At 44.2% G+C, this 16409-nt stretch overlaps 1 protein-coding gene across 3 annotated transcripts in view; it reads left to right on the top strand.

Moving 5' to 3' along the window:
- Nucleotides 1-16409, top strand: part of EML6 (echinoderm microtubule associated protein like 6) — a 285579-nt gene that overhangs the window by 248144 nt on the left and 21026 nt on the right. The window contains exons 29-32 of one of the 3 annotated variants that reach the window (XM_021087537.1): nt 10322-10336; nt 11676-11684; nt 12503-12581; nt 14948-15077. In XM_021087537.1, coding sequence (XP_020943196.1) covers nt 10322-10336; nt 11676-11684; nt 12503-12581; nt 14948-15077 — 233 coding nt within the window. The remainder of the gene's footprint in view (nt 1-10321; nt 10337-11675; nt 11685-12502; nt 12582-14947; nt 15078-16409) is intronic. The other 2 variants (XM_021087538.1, XM_021087539.1) reach the window with 2 other exon arrangements.

Here is a 16409-nt window from a genome sequence, read left to right as displayed (position 1 = left end):
AAACTTTTCTATATGTCACCCAGCAGTATTAGCTATAGTCACCATGTTGTACATTATATCCCTAGAACTTATTTATCTTGTAACAGGAAGTTTGTGCCTTTTGACCACCTTCCTCCAATTCTCCCTCCTCCTACCCTCTGCCTCTGGTAACCACAAGTCTAATGTCTTTTTCTATAAGTTTAGTTTGTTTTAAGATTTCACATATAGGGAGTTCCTGTTGTGGCACAGCAGAAACAACTCCGACTAGTATCCATGAGGATGCAGGTTTGATCCCTGGCCTCATTCAGTGGGTTAAGGATCCAGCATTGTCATGAGCTGTGGTGTAGGTTGCAGTCACAGCTCAGATCTTGCATTGTTGTGGCTGTGGCATGGGCCAGCATTCGTAGCTCCAATTCGACCCCTAGCCTGGGAACTTCCATATGCTATGGGTGCACCCTAAAAAAAAGCAAATATATATATATATATTCCACATATAAGTGAGATTATACAGTATATGTCCTTCTCTCTCTGACTCCTCTCACTTAGCATAATGACTTCAAGGTCTATCCATGTTCTTGCAAATGGTAGAATTTCCTCATTTTTATGACTGAAAAATACTCCATTGTGTGTGTACATATACATTTATACCTATATACACACAGATGCTTCAACTTCTTTGTCCATTCATTGATTGATGGACACTAAGGTTGTTTTCATGTTTTGGCTATTATAAATAATGCTCCAAGTAAAGGTACAGATATCTTTTTGAGTTAGTGTTTTTCATTTCCTTTAGAAATATTCCAGAAGTGTAACTGCTGGATCATATTACAGTTTTAACTTTTTTGAGGCTTGTCCATACTCTTTTCCATAGTAGCTGCATTAATTTACAATCCCACTATTACCACACAGAGTTTCCTTTTTCTTCACATCTATACCAGCTGTTGTATGAGTTTTTTTAAAAATATATATATATTTTGGATATTAACCTCTTATAAGATACATGGTTTGAAAATATTTTCCCATTCCATAGGTTCTCTTACTTTGTTGATGTTTTTTTCTGCTGTGTAGAAGCTTTTTTAGTTTGACATGGTCTCACTTGTTTATTTTTTATTTTGTTGCTTGTACTTTAGGTGTTATATCCAAAAAGTCATTACCAAGACTCATATCAGAGAGCTTTTTACTGTTTTCTTTTAGGAGTTTCATGGTTTCAGGTCATACATTTAAATGTCATTAATTTATTTTAGTTAATTTTTGTGAGTGGTGTAAGACAGGAGTCAGGTATAAGATAGGAGCCATTCTTTTACACATGACTATCCAATTATGTCAGCACCATTTATTGAAAAGACTGTCCTTTTTCCATTGAATATTGTTTCCTTTGTCAAATATTAGTTTACTCTTTATACTTGGATTTATATTTGAGCTCTTGATTTTATTCCATTGGTCTATTTTTTATGCTGGTACCATACTGTTTTGATGACTATAGCTTTATAGTATAGCTTGAAATCAGGAAGTGTGATGCCTCCTGCTTTGTTTTTCTTTCTCAGGATTTCTTTGACTATTTAGGGTCTTGTGTGGTTCTATATAAATTTTATGAGGTGTTTTTGTTTTCTTATTTTAAAAAAATGCCATTGAAATCTTGGTAGGAATGGCATCATGACTATAGATGGCTTTCACATTATTGACAGTCTAACAATGTTCTTCTAATGCATGCACATGGGATGCCTTTCCATTTATTTGCCTCTTCTTCAATTTCTTTTATCAGTGTTTTGCGTTTTTAGAGATCTTTCACCTCCATAGTTAAATTTATTCCCAAGTATTTTGTCTTTGATGCTGTTGTAAATGTGATTGATTTCTTTATTTCTTTTTCTGAAAATTTATTATTTGTGTTAGAAACACTAACGATTTTTCTGTTAATTTGTATTATGCAACTTTACTGAAATCACTGATTAGATTGAACAAATTTTTTATCATCTTTAGGATTTTCTATATACAAAATCATGTCATCTGAAAGCAGAGACAATTTTACTTCTTTTCTAATTCTGATACTTTCCTTTCTTTGTCTTACCTGAAACTAGGCCTTTTAGTACTATACTGAATAGGAGCAGTAAGAATGGCACCCTTGTCTTGCTCCTGATCTTAAAGGACAAGCTTTTAATCTTTTACCATTAAATATGGGATTGCCTTATATGGTCTTTATTTTGTTGAGATATGTTCCTTCTATTCCTAATTTGTCAAGAGTTTTTATCATGAGTGGATGTTCAGTTTTGTCAAATGCTTTTCCATATCTATTGAGTTTATTCTTTTCTTTCATTCTAGTAATGCGATATATCACATTGATTGATTTGCATGTGTTGAACCATCCTTGCATCCCCAAGATAAATCCCACTTGATCATGGTAAATGATTCTTTTATATGCTGCTGAATTTGGTTTGCTAGTATTCTGTTGAGCATTTTCTACATCTGTATTTATCAGAGATCCTGACCTATAGCTTTCTTTTCTAATAGCGTCCTTTTCTCTTTTTGATATCAGAATAATGTTGGTCTCATAAGATGAATTTGGGTGTGTTCCCTCCTCTTTAGTTTTTTGGAAGAGTTTGAGATGAATTGGTGTTAATTCTTTAAGTGTTTGGTAGAATTTACTAGGGAAGCCATCTAATCCTGAGCTTTTCTCCAGTGAGATAGTGCACATATTTTAAAGTAGAAATCCTCACAGTTAAATTTTTTAATTTGAAAACAGTCTCCATCTTGGCCGTTTTTTTTTACAGCAAAGATTAGTTAATGACAGAGTTTTTTATATCAGCTTCATTATTTCTACCATTACCTCTACAACATTTGAAACCTTTCTCACCTTTCAGTCTCCCTTGTTTTTTGGTCTGAACTCTCTGACTTTTATAGAAAGAGCTGGCTTTGTGAGAGTCAAAGCAAAACTCAGCTCCCCCTGCATTTCCTATTACATCTAAAATCTCAGTAGATATCTAGTGTTTACCTGGAAAGTGATTGACTCTATTCTGACAAGAGCTTGAGAGGGTCAAAAGTGAGATTGGTATCAGAACTGGAATTAATGTACTTCTTTATTATCCTACTCCTGTTGGTGGGAGGTCTGGGGAATGCCTTAAGACCTGAACAGTCACAGGCCTTTGTTGTTTGCCAGACTAGGGGATTCTCATAAAGCCCCTCCCCCCAAATATGATGTCAATTTTGTGAAAGCAAAATTTCTCATATACTGCCTTATTTCCAAATTAGATAACAGTGCTGGCACTCAGTAAATATTTTGTTGAATGAATGAATAAACTCCTTAACAATTTAACAGGATTTGGGTTCATTTCCAGTCATTGACATCCATGGATTAGATCTCAAAATCTGAGATCTTGCTGGCATTTCTTCCGTAATCCAGTTTGGAAATTTCTGTCTCTAAGCAGTTGGCAGCCCTGGCTGTCCCTCCAGCTCTCAGGTTAAAGGCTTCTGCCATTAGGCAATTGCATACAACAGCCTTAGCTGGAGGGGCCCTTACTCCTAAGCCATATCTCTGTGCATTGGAAGTCATTGTCCCCTTTGGCAGGGAGAGTGTGACAGTGAGTGTTTAGGAAGGACCTAGGGGGTCAGGCAACTCCCCTACTCAGTCTTATATGCCTCAAGCTTCCTTTAATGTGGTTGAAGGAGGAGTGCTTCCAACAGTCTTGAACAGGGACTCCCCCATCCAGGTACCAGTGGCCTCTTGCAAGATTCACCTGCATTTGGCTATTTGGCTGACAGCATCTCATTATCTTTCCATAACCCCCACTTGTGGATCTGTAGGCCAATTAGGATCTTACAGGGTGATCTTTGCCTTCCCCTCTGTAGGGTCTTACTCTGGAGAGGATGGTTGTGGCACCCTCAGACATATATGGAGGGGGTTGTCCTGAGTGGAATCCTTCTCCAGTTCCTCTGTGGTGAGAGGAGGGGAAAACGATATTTTCCCTTCCTTCCTCCACAAGGCAACCTCACCCTCTATCCATCTCAGCTACTCAGTGTAAGGAAACACTGAGGTGGCAGTGCCAGAATTATTCCTAGCAGGGAATTATAAAGAAGGACTCTGTGAATACTCTTAAATTAATCTCCTAGTCCCTCTGGTACATATTTACTCTCAATCTAGGCCATATGTTCCTTAGAAAACCAGGATGCTTTTACAAACCAGATTTTGAGGCTTCTATAAATGGTGATCCCTCCTCACTGAACTGACTGATCCTAGCACCAGCTTACCTCACAATTCCACGCTAGCACTAGGATTTTCCAAACTTTCTTACACTGCCGTACAGCCAAAAAGGAGGCCCTAAAGCTTATCTATGTTTACTATCTCATATCTTTCTGAATCAGTTTGTACAGATTTTTAAACTTAAACAAAAAGAAAATCCTACCAAGAAAACTATACACCATGGGTATGTAAAAAAAATATTAAGAGGGGTTGGGTTTTTTTTTTTTTTTTTTGGTTTTGTGTTTTTTGTTTCAGCCTCAAATTCCTAGTTGCACTTGATCCTTAGTTCCTTAATATATGGGTCCCTGGTATCAAGATAGTTAAAGTTCCACAGAGTTATAAGCCTTGTCTATGAGATTCTCAGTTTCTCATGGGTCAGCCCCATGACTCTCCAGCATGTGCCACCATGTACGTCACACAGCACCTTGCACATAGTACATAGTGAATAGATGTTTTTCAAATGGGTAGATGAATGGATGCATTTACTTAGCCTGTTTCTCTGCATATTTAAGAAAATTAATGTGTCCTCAAAATGGGCTACAAATCGGTTCTGTCAGCAAACCACTTTTACCTTCATTTTGTTCACACCAATGAGTGGTCTTACTTTTGTAGGAAATGGTGTGACCCATATAGAATCAAATGATGTCCCCGCTGGCCATGAAACTCTTCTTGGTTAAATGAGTTTTGTTCTCCCTACCATCCATCCATTAGGAATTAAACGTTCATCTGGCTTAAATCTATTTAAATAACTTTCAGTAAAAAGAACTGAAAAGTCTATTATTGTAGCCATCACACCTACTTTACAGACAGAGCTTCTTAGTTAGCAGATTTACAGTGAAATGAAGATTGTGTTCACAATTGGCAACATGTAAAAATATGGGAAAGGTTTAGATGGGTTTGCTGAGTTGAAACAAACCACTCTCTGCAGGTAATCCTGGTTTTCCTCCTTACCTTTTGCGCTATGTTTGGGGACCAAAGTCTGCTGGGAAAACCTGCCCCCAATTTTTGAAAAATGCTTTATTTAATCAGTAAATCCACATTTCAAGTTTGCCTGAGGCTTGCTGAGCATGATGAAGTGAGATGATGCTCCCCTCCATGGGGACATCAACACATGAACAGCCCAGCTTTCCTGCCACTTTTCTCATCTCCACTGGCCTGACAGAAATCCTTTGTCATCAGTGATCAATAGCTGCTTTGTGAGCTTGCTTGTATTGTAAGAGTTGCTAAGAACTGACAGTCTTGCTCCTTGCAGGTGCTGAATTTATCGTACCGAGATCTGTCAAAACCACTCCATCCCGGGGTGTGGGGACTGCAAAGGACTTAGGATTTAGTGCAGGGCCCTGCTGTGGCATACAGGTCACCTGTAAGCTAAGCTTACACCTCACTCTGGGAGCATGACTGCACTTGTGTAGGGCAAACAGCGCAAGGAGTGTCCCTGCTCCTCCAACTAAATTCTTCTTCTTCACTACACCCCTTAATTCTCAGAGTTCTTCACTCATAGCTGCTCTGAGCAGGCAGAAGGTAGCAGGTTTCCCGTTCTTGAACAAGGTGGAAGGAACTAAAGTTACAATGTCTATTAAACCCCAACATGCTGAAATCAGTCATTTCAAAGGCCTGTTTTGTTTTGCCATGTAATTCTTCCAAAAGCTGAATGGTAGCTGATTTTTTTTTAAGAGAATGTAATGTACCCTTATAAATGCTTTTCTCTTTTCAAATCCCTTGGCTTTCTGTGTTGGTTGAAGCAAAGTAATGATTGCTGTGTGACTGATAATTTTAGGAATTTAGCCTGCCATTCATTAGAAAATAGTTGGCTCACTTTTTATCACAAAGAATGTGCCAGGATACAAAATGCAGAGGTAAAATGCCATCAAATGAGTTTTTAAAAGATTCGTACACCTAGGATATCATACTCCTCCAGTGGAATCAATTGACTCAAACCCTCCCACACATGGAGCTAAAGAATGCATCACAAATGGGGTAAGCGCTTTTCCACCCTGAGGGGGCCTCTCTCATGAGACAGTGGCAGAGTTGTGTCCTAATATTTTAGTCAAATCTCTGAACTCCTCTCACATCTCCATTTGGAGGGAGTAGGAGCTACTAGAGTTGTCGGCCCTCCTGCTTTTTACTGTTGTTTGGTCCTGGTGTGATAGCTAAGATGATATTTGCAGAAACAGGTGTTAGGTGCATGATGTGCGCCCCTGGAAATGATGTCAGTGGGTGTAAGGTGTGGAGGACGGGTGTTTTGTGGGTGTGTGTTCTCTAACCAGCATGTTCTCTAACCAGCCCCACCCACTCCTTTGAAGTTCAAGTTGTGCTGTGCTGTCTTCTCCCCCTCCCAGTTCCTGTCATTTATCAACTTCCCATCTCTGTCCAGATAATGGTTAACTGGCCCATCCCAGCACCTGCCAGGCTGTGGGTTATGTCATCACCCAGCTCCTCTCTCGATGATTTAACCTTCTTTCCTCTGATTTCTCGTTGCTAGAGCACCAGACCTTCATCATCATCAAGACTCCAGCGCCCAGTCGCTTGCATTTTTTTCATCAGCTCCTTCCTGGCCCCACTATTTGCCTCCTTAACAGCCATTCTTCCAGGCCTCGTGGCTCTTTGTCCCTGTATTTGTCCTACAACCCACCCCTTCACTCTTATGACTAGAAAATCATAATGGCACTGATTGCTCTCACTGCAGCCGTGTTGCCAGCTGCACTTCCGCCCTCGTCACTGCTCCCTCATTTTCATTCTTGCCTTTGATTGGCTCCCTCTGCCACCTTCTCCGCAATCAGACAAATTTTTGCCCCCTCTTCAATCTTCCCCCCAAACGCTACCCCCTCTACTCTTGGCAGATGGCTTTTCTACCTAGGAGGGTAGAAAACACAAGTCCTTGGGTTTGAACTCCATCTTGGCACCTTTCTCTCTCTCCTCAGTCCTGCTTCCCATTCCCCACCCTACAAAACCCATTTGCCACTGTCCATCTCTTCTTGAAGGAGTGAGTCCCTCCTCCTATTCAGACTGGTGCTTGGCCTCGGCCTCCCATCCATCCGAGCTCCCTCATCATCTCTCCTCTTTCCTATGTCTCCTGTGCCACTTGCCCAAACCTTAATCCAAGTCCTCAGCCATGAAATACATTCCGTTCTTTCCCATCCACCCAGCCCTCTTCAGGAAGAAAAAAAAAAAAAAAAACACCTTTGGCTTAGCTTATGCCCTTATCACACATTTCCACTCTCACTTTCCCTCCCTTTCCCCTTCTCATCCAGGCTTCCCCAGGTCTCTCCATCACTTGCTAGCCATTCCATCTATTGTCTGTCCCTGCCATTCCGCTGACTTGGTGACTCTAATTCCCTAATCCAGTCCACTCTCCTTTTTGTCTTGTTTCAAGGACAAACATGGTTCTTCTAGAGTAGCATTATTCAGGAGAAATATGATGCAAGCCACATACTTGATTTTTTTAGTAACCACTTTACAAAGCTTAAAAGAGAGGGTGAAATTAATTTTAATAATGTATTTTATTTAACCCAGTATATAAAAATATATCATCTCAACATGTAATTAGTATAAAAATAATTTGTTACTTTATATTCTTTTTTAAAAATTATTTTCACTGGGTCTTTAAAACCTGGTGTGTATTTTGTAGTTATAACACATCTTAATGTGGACAAGCTACAATTCATCTGCTCAGTAGCCACATGTGGCCAGTGGCTATGGTATTATTGTGGTTTTAGATATTCTTCTATCACTTCTACCTTTTGGAAGCAATCTCTTCAGGCCCTCCTCCTACCTTTCCCACCTTCCTTCTTGGCGCCCCACCTCTGCTTCCTCTTCCTATAGCTCACTTGCTATTGGTCCTGAGGATTTCACCCATGGCCATTCTCTTTTCCACCTTATACCCTCCACCTGATTCATTCATTCCACCTATTGGCTGATGATCCCTGAAGTCATATGTCTGAGTCCCACCTCTCAGTTGAACTTCCAACTAGTGTAGCCAACCCACAGATGTCCAAAGTTTGAGATGCACAACTGACCTCATCACCTTCCCTCGCCCATCTCCCTGTCTCAGTCACTGGTGCCACCATCCACCCACCAAAATAGAAAACTGGTGTTCCACTTAAAATGCTCTCCCTCCTTCATCCCCAAAACTAATCAGTTACAAAGTCCACGAAGTCTACTTCACCAGTACTTCTTTAAATATTCTCTTGTTTCCTTCTCCACAACCACTGCTTTGGTCCAGACCTCCATCATCCCCCCCTTGGACTATTGCATTGGCCTCTTCAATAGTCTGTTCACCCTTTCTTGTACTTCTCTCTGTCTCATCCTTTATGCCCTCAATTTTTCCCCATAGTTAGGTACTCACATAAAATGGCCAAGTCTGGGATTGTACCCACATTAAAAAAAAAAAAAAGTCTGTGTTACAGGCTTCAATCAAGAGCATTTCCAAGGTGGAAGGCATCTCTCAGGGTAGCCCATAGTTCTCCTGCCTGAAGCCCTTCTTTCAACTCCACCTCTTCACTGAGTAGCTCTACGGATGGTTCTGGAAGACATAGGAATACATTTAACAGAATCCATTCCTTTTATTTTGATAACAGAGATGCCCCTGTGGTTTTGGAGCCTTATTCCTGAGCTGGACTTGCCCTAGAGCAGTGGTGCTTAATCGGTCAATCTCTCTCTCAGTCACCCTCTCCCACTCACCATCTCTCTCTTTCTCTCTCTCACACGCTACACACATCTTTGATAATATGGTTAAAGCATGCCTTTCCCCCCAGAAAAATGTACATGATCGAACAAAATTTGGCATGAATGTCCAGCATTTTGCTGAGTCCCTGCAGCCCATCCGCAGGGGGGGCAGGACAAGTCTGAATCGGAGCTCACATCATCCACGGGTTCCCACCTGAAATCAGCATCAAGGGTAGCTGGGTTTCCCAAGACATTTTGAAAACTCTTAATCTGAAGAAAGCTGTTTCCTTCAAGGGCACTTTAACAACACTGAAAACAATTCCAAACTTACATTCCTTGGCTACCCGGTTTCTCCACACCCACACCTCTCCTTATAGAAGCTGCTTGCAGCGACAATGTTGTCTCTCACAGGATCCCTGAGCCCTCCTCCCTGGTCGGGTTGTGACTGACTTTCAAAACCTCCTCAGTCATTTCACAAGCTGCCCTAAGAGCCTTGGCAGTGAGCCCTCCCCGGTTCGTCTCAGGTCCTGGCATGCTTTGCTCCAGCCCCTCGCTCTGCCAGCCCAGCACCCCCAGGGAGGGGCTCCGGGTGGGGACGTGAACACCTGGGCGCTGGCCGCCCTTGGGGCCCACAGTGAGAGCTATGTCAGTAACGCTCCCCACATCGTCTAGTGAGTCTAAGCTTTAACTTTAGCAGCCCAGCTGCTGGGCAGTGGGATTCTAGCAGGGTCTGACCTGCCATGGTCCTCAGTGCCCACAAAAACATGGGGTCAGGTGGCTGCACCCCCAGCACTCGGCACCCAGCCTCAGGCTTGGGCACACAGGCCTCTCCTGAGCTGCCTGCCCCCACCCTCTCCCCAGGCACAGCTTCTCTCCGAGCCTAAGCTGTGCATCGCCCTGTCTCCTTATGATCCAGTTTGCTTGCTCTCGTGCCTTATTTCTTTCCCAATGCAAACTCTCTTTCTCCTTTGTTTTGTTTCTTTGAGTTTCCTCAAAGCCCACTTGCCCTCATGAGACCTGTTTGTGTTTCTCCTCTTCCCACCTCTGACCTCACCCCTCACCTTCCCAGCTGTAAGCCCTCTGTGCCTCCTGTTCACCCCCTACCCTCACTGCCTCCCTCGCCCTTTGCCCGCCGCCCCACCCTCCGGCCTGTGTGCCAGCTGGGAGCAGCCAGCTGGGACGAGTTTATTGCGCTGAAAAGTGAGTGAATGTTCTCACGCACTCTGCTCTTCCCCACCTCAGCAAAACTTTTCAGAGGCACATTCCCAGAGGAATCTGAATCTGGAAGGATTTAGATCCACTGAAAAATGCTAAATCTCCTGTGTTTGGCTGTGTTTGAAATTTTTGGCAGCCCCTCCCACGTCTGATGTTACAAACCCTCTTTATAGATGCCTGGAAAGAAGCCTTTAATGCTTGTATTGTGTTTTAACTTGCTTTCCTTTGGAGGCAGGGAATTGTCAAGTAAGTATGCACAGCGCTCTGCAAAAGCCCAGGTGTTCGATGAACATCTAGAACTAAGCATTCATGCAGAATTCACAACCGTGAAGGGTCTATACTTACAATCTGCTGAATTTGCCACAATGCAGGTTTCTGCCTTTTGCCCCCTCATCTTCAGTTTTGAAGCAATACAGCTGTCACATGCTTGTGAAATAAGAAAGAAACATTCTGAGATTGCTTTACTTTTCAGTTTTTAACTGAAAATCAAGGTGAAAAAAAAGCATCGGGTTGCCTCTATGTGTATATATATACAAGCTCATGTATATATAAGTACACAGTGTTTGTGCTTGTGTGCATACTCTGTATACACTGTATAATATGTGACATATTATACAACCTGTGTATGCCCTGGAAAGGAGCCCTGCGTGTAATCTCAAATTCTGCCTTATGAACCGTGCTCTGGTCCCAGTATCCCCTCGCTCCCATCTCAGACCTTGGCTTGCTTTCATCATACATTCAGACACTCTTAGGTGAAAGAAGAAACCCACGGATTTCATTTGAAAGTCCCACTAAAACAGAAGAAAGAGCAGATGTCCTGGGAAGTGATAATGAACGCGAGGGAAGAGTCTAATTGTGAGGATGGGCCTGCCCCCGCCTCCCGCTTCTGCTCAGTTTGGCAGCGGCGGTGATGTCAGCCGGGGGTGTCATTTTTTTTTTTTTTTTTGCAAAGCCTTGCTCTCTCCCCATTCCTCAGTGGTGATTACCATACCATTTGGTCCAATTATCACTTATGATTACATAACATGTTTTGATTGAAGTGTTTCTGAGAAAATAAAGCTACCTTGTTTTTCCCCAGCACAAAAATGCAAGCCATTCCAGCAAGCAAGCTGCCCTCCTGAGAAACACTAGGAAATATTAGGCTAAATTATGAGTCGAACTTGATTCGGAAACAAAGCAGCCATTGTGCCTAACTCCCAACGACATCCAGGAGGCTGTGATTGTCCTTCTGACAACACACTTCTCCCCAGCACACTCTAAAATAAGCAGAGGCCCCAGGCGCATTGGCAAAGTCCCGGAGAGTGTGCGGAAGCAGTGACAAGGCTTCCTTTTTTCTCCCTATCCTGTAGGCGCTTTAGTGCAGAGTTTGCCCAGAGACGCCAGGGTATGAGCTTTCTGAATTTGTAGAGCGGTGCACTCTTTCATTTCTGTTTTAGTTCTTTGCTGGCATGCTCGGGAAGCATGGTTTGTGCCACACAGGAATGTCTGTTCACTTGGACGATGCTTGTGCATGAATGAGGTGGTTGCTAGTGCGGCTCTAAACTGTACTAAGTTTTCTCACTTGGCTTTGTTTGCTGCTTACAAGGGGATCAAGGTAATTCTCTCTCTTTGCATAGCCCAAGAGCAATAGCCAATGGCTTTCAACTGCAGCAGGAGCTGGTGTAGGTCCCCCTGTCCATCCCCGGGTCCCTAAGCTCCGAAAAGTCCAATCTGAAGGAATCCTATGTTACAAAAAATTGCCCTACGCATATATCCAAGTCCTTGAGGGCTTGCGCATTAAAGAAATATCTTTATTAAAATTGGAGGCCCCCCAGATATCCAGAACTGAGCAGGGAAAGGCCACTTTGGTTCTGACCCTGAGGGGGCAGGGCAGAGGAGGAGTTCTTTTTGTCTTTCCTCCCTTTGCTCCCTACTTGCCCTTTTGTGTGGCAAGAATGACCTGGGCACCTGCCCTTCAGGGCCATCCCTGAGCCCGGCCTGTATGTCCTACTTCATACCACACTGCGCTCTTTGACCATCTAATTGTGAGCAATGTTGGTATGGCCCAGTCTGAACAATGGCCAGTGGGTTCAGGAAGTGCAGCTCCCTCCTTCTCAGGCGTAGGCTCCTCTAGTTTTAAAACCAGCGCCTTTGGCTCATCTGTTCTTCCCCAGGAGAGAGGGACTGACCCTGACTGTGACGCCTTTCGTGCGGGGAAGCCCACCTTGGTGCCTGTGAATCCAAGACCTTTAGTGAGAAGCTGCCTTTCCTGGGGGGCCAGGGAGGAGACAAGATAGGACAAACCCAGGTGTGGGGTCCTCTGAGTGCGGGAGGAGAGAGATAGCCTGGCGCTGCTCTTATGACCACACAGGACAAGCAACCTTGTTGCCTTTTGTTCAACTCTGTGCTGCTTTTGGCTGCTCTCTGTTCCAGACCGCCTGTTAGCAGAGCAGCTCCCCAGCCTGAGAAACTCCAGAAGAACAATATCACCAAAAAAAAGAAACTGGTTGAGGTGAGACAGTTGAACTATTTTCCATTTAATCTGTTATCTTTGTTCTAAGATCTGCCCGGTGGACATCACCATCTACAATCTCACAGACACCTTCAAGTGACCCCAAGTGGACTCAGTGGCTCCCTCACCCCTTCTCCCCTCCACATGGTGATATGTCCCCCAGCCCAGTGACCGGAATCACATTGACTGGATCACATGCCTTCAGCCCTACTGCCGGGTCCCCTCAGTACTAACTCAGAAATGTCCCATGTCCTTCAGGCCTGGCTCCCTTTCCCTGTACCTGGTACCCCTCAGGGGAGAGGGGTGCGGGTAGTGCGCTCAAGCTTATTCACTGTCTCTTTCGCCGTTGAGTGCTTACGTGTACCGCGTACCTTGCTCTCTATCCCCCACCACGTGTTTCACACATTTCGCACATCGCTGAGGTAGGTACTATTATGGTACCATTTCACAGATGAGGACACCGTAGCTCAGAGAAGTCAAGTGGATGGCTAAGTCCCATGCCCAAGATCACCAAGCCAGTACGTGGAGAGGGATTTGAACTCGGTTGTTAAGACTTGGGTGTTGCAGCTCCAGTGGACCTGCTATTTCCTAGGAGAGGCCTCCCAACAGCTCTTTCTGCCTTCAGACTCTTCCTCTCTGACACATGCTTGCTTACTTGCCAGCCCACAGAGTCTTCCATGATGCTCCCCACCCTAAACCCTCCTGCATCTCTACCCACCCAGCGCCGCCTCCTCCACAGCCTTGTCACCCACTCGACTGCCATTATTTCTCACTCACCTGTCTCCCCCACCACATTCCAAACTCTCTGAGGCCAGAAAAATCTATCTTAATATTTTTTTATTGGAAAAGAGGAATTTACCGGGACCGGGGGTGGGGGGGGGCGGAGGTGGGCTATCATGAAACACAGCACAGGTCAGGAAATGCAGCTGAACTTCAGGAGAGACAGGATCCAGGAGCTGAAAAGCCATCATAAGCCAAGATGGGACCTCTTTTCTGCCTAACAGGGCCTTGTGTATGCCTGATGCATTCCTCCTTTTTCTGCAGACCAATGACTTTAGTAGACTGTTGTGCTATCCAACACCTGAGTTTACATCTCCTCAGTTAACCAGGCAGCCAAGCCTCCCAGTGTGCCCAGTTCTAAATTCCCAGGAGAAATGATCTGATTGGCCCAGTTTGAGTCAGTTATCCACCAGGATGGGGAGGCGGGGAGAGTGGGGGGGGAATGTCACATATTCCACGTACAGTTTCTGGGAAATACATGGGATGAGGCGAGTCTAAGCTGAAAAGAGGAGAAAGGCTTTCTAAGTGAGCCTAAAATTTTTAAAAAGCAAAGTCGCAAAGATAGGAAAACTCCTGATATATGGGCTAAATGCACACACCAGCTTGACCAAGGATCATGGGAGATGTGAGAGCAGGGCCAAATTATGCCAACTTTATCCCATAGGTGGTGAAAGTCAGTGAATGTTTTTGAAGCAAGGGGTATTGTAGTATTTTAGAATTAATCTTTTGTTCATAATTGTTGAGCTTTGGAGAGAGAAAAAGCTAGAATCAGAGAACCTAAAGAAAAGGGACCTGCTCCTTTTTCAATCTTGTATCTGTCCCCCCACCGCACCCTGTGCAGAAGAGCTGTCAGCAATACAGGTATGTTAAAGCAAATTAAGAGTAGTTCTGATCTAGAGTTCTCTCACGGCATAGCAGGTTAAAGATCCAGCGTTACCATCACTGTGGCATGGATTCAATTCCTAGCCCAGGAACTTCCACATGCCACAGATGCAGGCCAAAAAATAAAAATAAAAAAAGAACAGATCTGATCTGAATCAGTCACTGCTCTGTGTCATGGAAGACAAGACATGAAGGAGAGAAAGACTGTAAACCCAGAACAGTATCTAGCTGTTGGGGGGAAACATGCAAATCACATAGAAACTTTGTAGGGCAAGCACCAAGCCGCAGGAGGAGCGTGGCATCAGCCTCCGCATTCTCTGTCGGTCCCGGTGCATTTGTGGGAATCAGAAGAGAGCTCTGAGCCACCCTTCAGCTCATGGAGTGCCTCCTAAGGTGCAGATGTCCAACTTCTGGGTAACTGTTACAGGACGTCATGTCAGTAGACTTTGCCTCACCTGAGGAGCCAGGAGGCAAATCTAGTTTATTTAGAAAACTCACTATAACCTTGTATGTTAGGCTGTCCTCCTAGCATTTCAGGGAACTAAAAAAAAGGACTGCACTGTATCCCCAGCTGTTCGAGAAGCTAGCAGTTGTTTTACCAACCTCGCGGCTCCCGTGAGGTGCATGGCTGTCCGGGGGGTGTGGGTTTGTTCCTCTGCTCTTCCTTCCTCTGAGGGCCCTCTCATCCTTGTGTGGGAATGTAGGAGCTGGCTCTTGACCACGTGTTTGGCTACAGAGGCTTCGACTGTCGAAATAACCTGCATTACCTGAACGACGGTGCTGACATCATCTTCCACACGGCCGCAGCCGGCATCGTCCAGAACCTGTCCACAGGTAACCGGCTGGGAGAAACTGCCTCTCAACACAGGCTTTTATTTTAGCCCTTTTGTGTGCCTTCCCAAGGGTTGGATGCCCCCAGGCTTGAACATTCCCTTCCCTGTAGAACCATTCCCTCCTGTCCAGACTCAGTCAGTCCCAGAAAATGTTCAGGCACACGCATGCCCAGTCAGACCCTCTTTCTCTCTAGCCCTCACCCAGCAGCATCTCAGGCCCTAGCAGGGAGGTGTCAGCATTTCCGTCAGCTCCACAGAAGCTAAGAGGGATGGAGGGAAGCCAGAAAGAAGGCGTGGGGGAGTAAGAGAAATGCTAAGAGAAATGCTTGCAGACCGTAACCAAGAGCAAAACATGGGGAAACTTTGCACATCGATTTTTAACAATTACCAGTTTTTAGCAGCTCAGATTTTCTAGTTGTGTTTGTTTTGGCTGTTCAACCCAATTCACAATGAGAAAAGTGAAACAATAAATGAAAACACCTAAAATGTCCCTTAACTCTAGTTATTCTTAAATTTTAAAAATGGTTTAAAAAGAAACACCTAAGCAAAAAGCATTCGGAAATTAATTTACCAGTCCTTTGTCTTTACCACCGTATTTAAATATGTTAACTCGGTGCTTTATTTGCTTTGTGTGTTAAACATGGTTTTCCCTCAAGTTTTTACGCTCCTTCCTAACAGCATAGTTCATGCATAGGTTTTTAGACAGTAAAAATCACTGGGCCCGTACTGATTGGTCTTTTGCTGGGGTGTAGGGCCTTGGAATTTTCTGTACATTTTTCCACATTTTCCCAGCCATGTTATTAGGTTAACAGCCATGGGCTTTTTCCTTCTATTTAATGCCATCATTCACCTGTCAGTTCCTGTGCATTTGAGTGGGTTTACAGTGGCCCTCTGGGCCGTCAGCAAACCCGTTTGTTGTAATAAATGATAAAGTTTTTCTTGTCCTTTCTTCCACTTCCTGTGACACATGATGAGTTAGGGCTTCAAGGGGTGAGGCCATCACCTCTGGTGTCAGGCACCCAGTGGATTAGCACTTTGATAAATAAAGATGATCAAAAGGGATTTCCTAAGTTTTTTCTTTCTACCCCCCCCCCACTTTCTAGGGCCGAATCTGCGGCATGTGGAGGTTCCTAAACCAGGGGTCCAATCGGAGGGGTAGCCGCCAGCCTACGCCACGCCACAGCCACAGCCACACCAGATCCACGGTGTGTCTGTGACCTACACCACAGCTCACGGCAACACCGGATCCTCAACCCACTGAGCAAGGCTAGGGATTGAACCCGCAACCTCATGGTTCCTAGTTGGATTCATTTCTGCTGCACCACAACAGGGA

The sequence above is a fragment of the Sus scrofa genome, chromosome 3 (assembly GCF_000003025.6).
Source record: "Sus scrofa isolate TJ Tabasco breed Duroc chromosome 3, Sscrofa11.1, whole genome shotgun sequence".
NCBI lineage: Eukaryota > Metazoa > Chordata > Mammalia > Artiodactyla > Suidae > Sus > Sus scrofa.
This window is presented reverse-complemented; position numbering and strand designations above follow the sequence as displayed.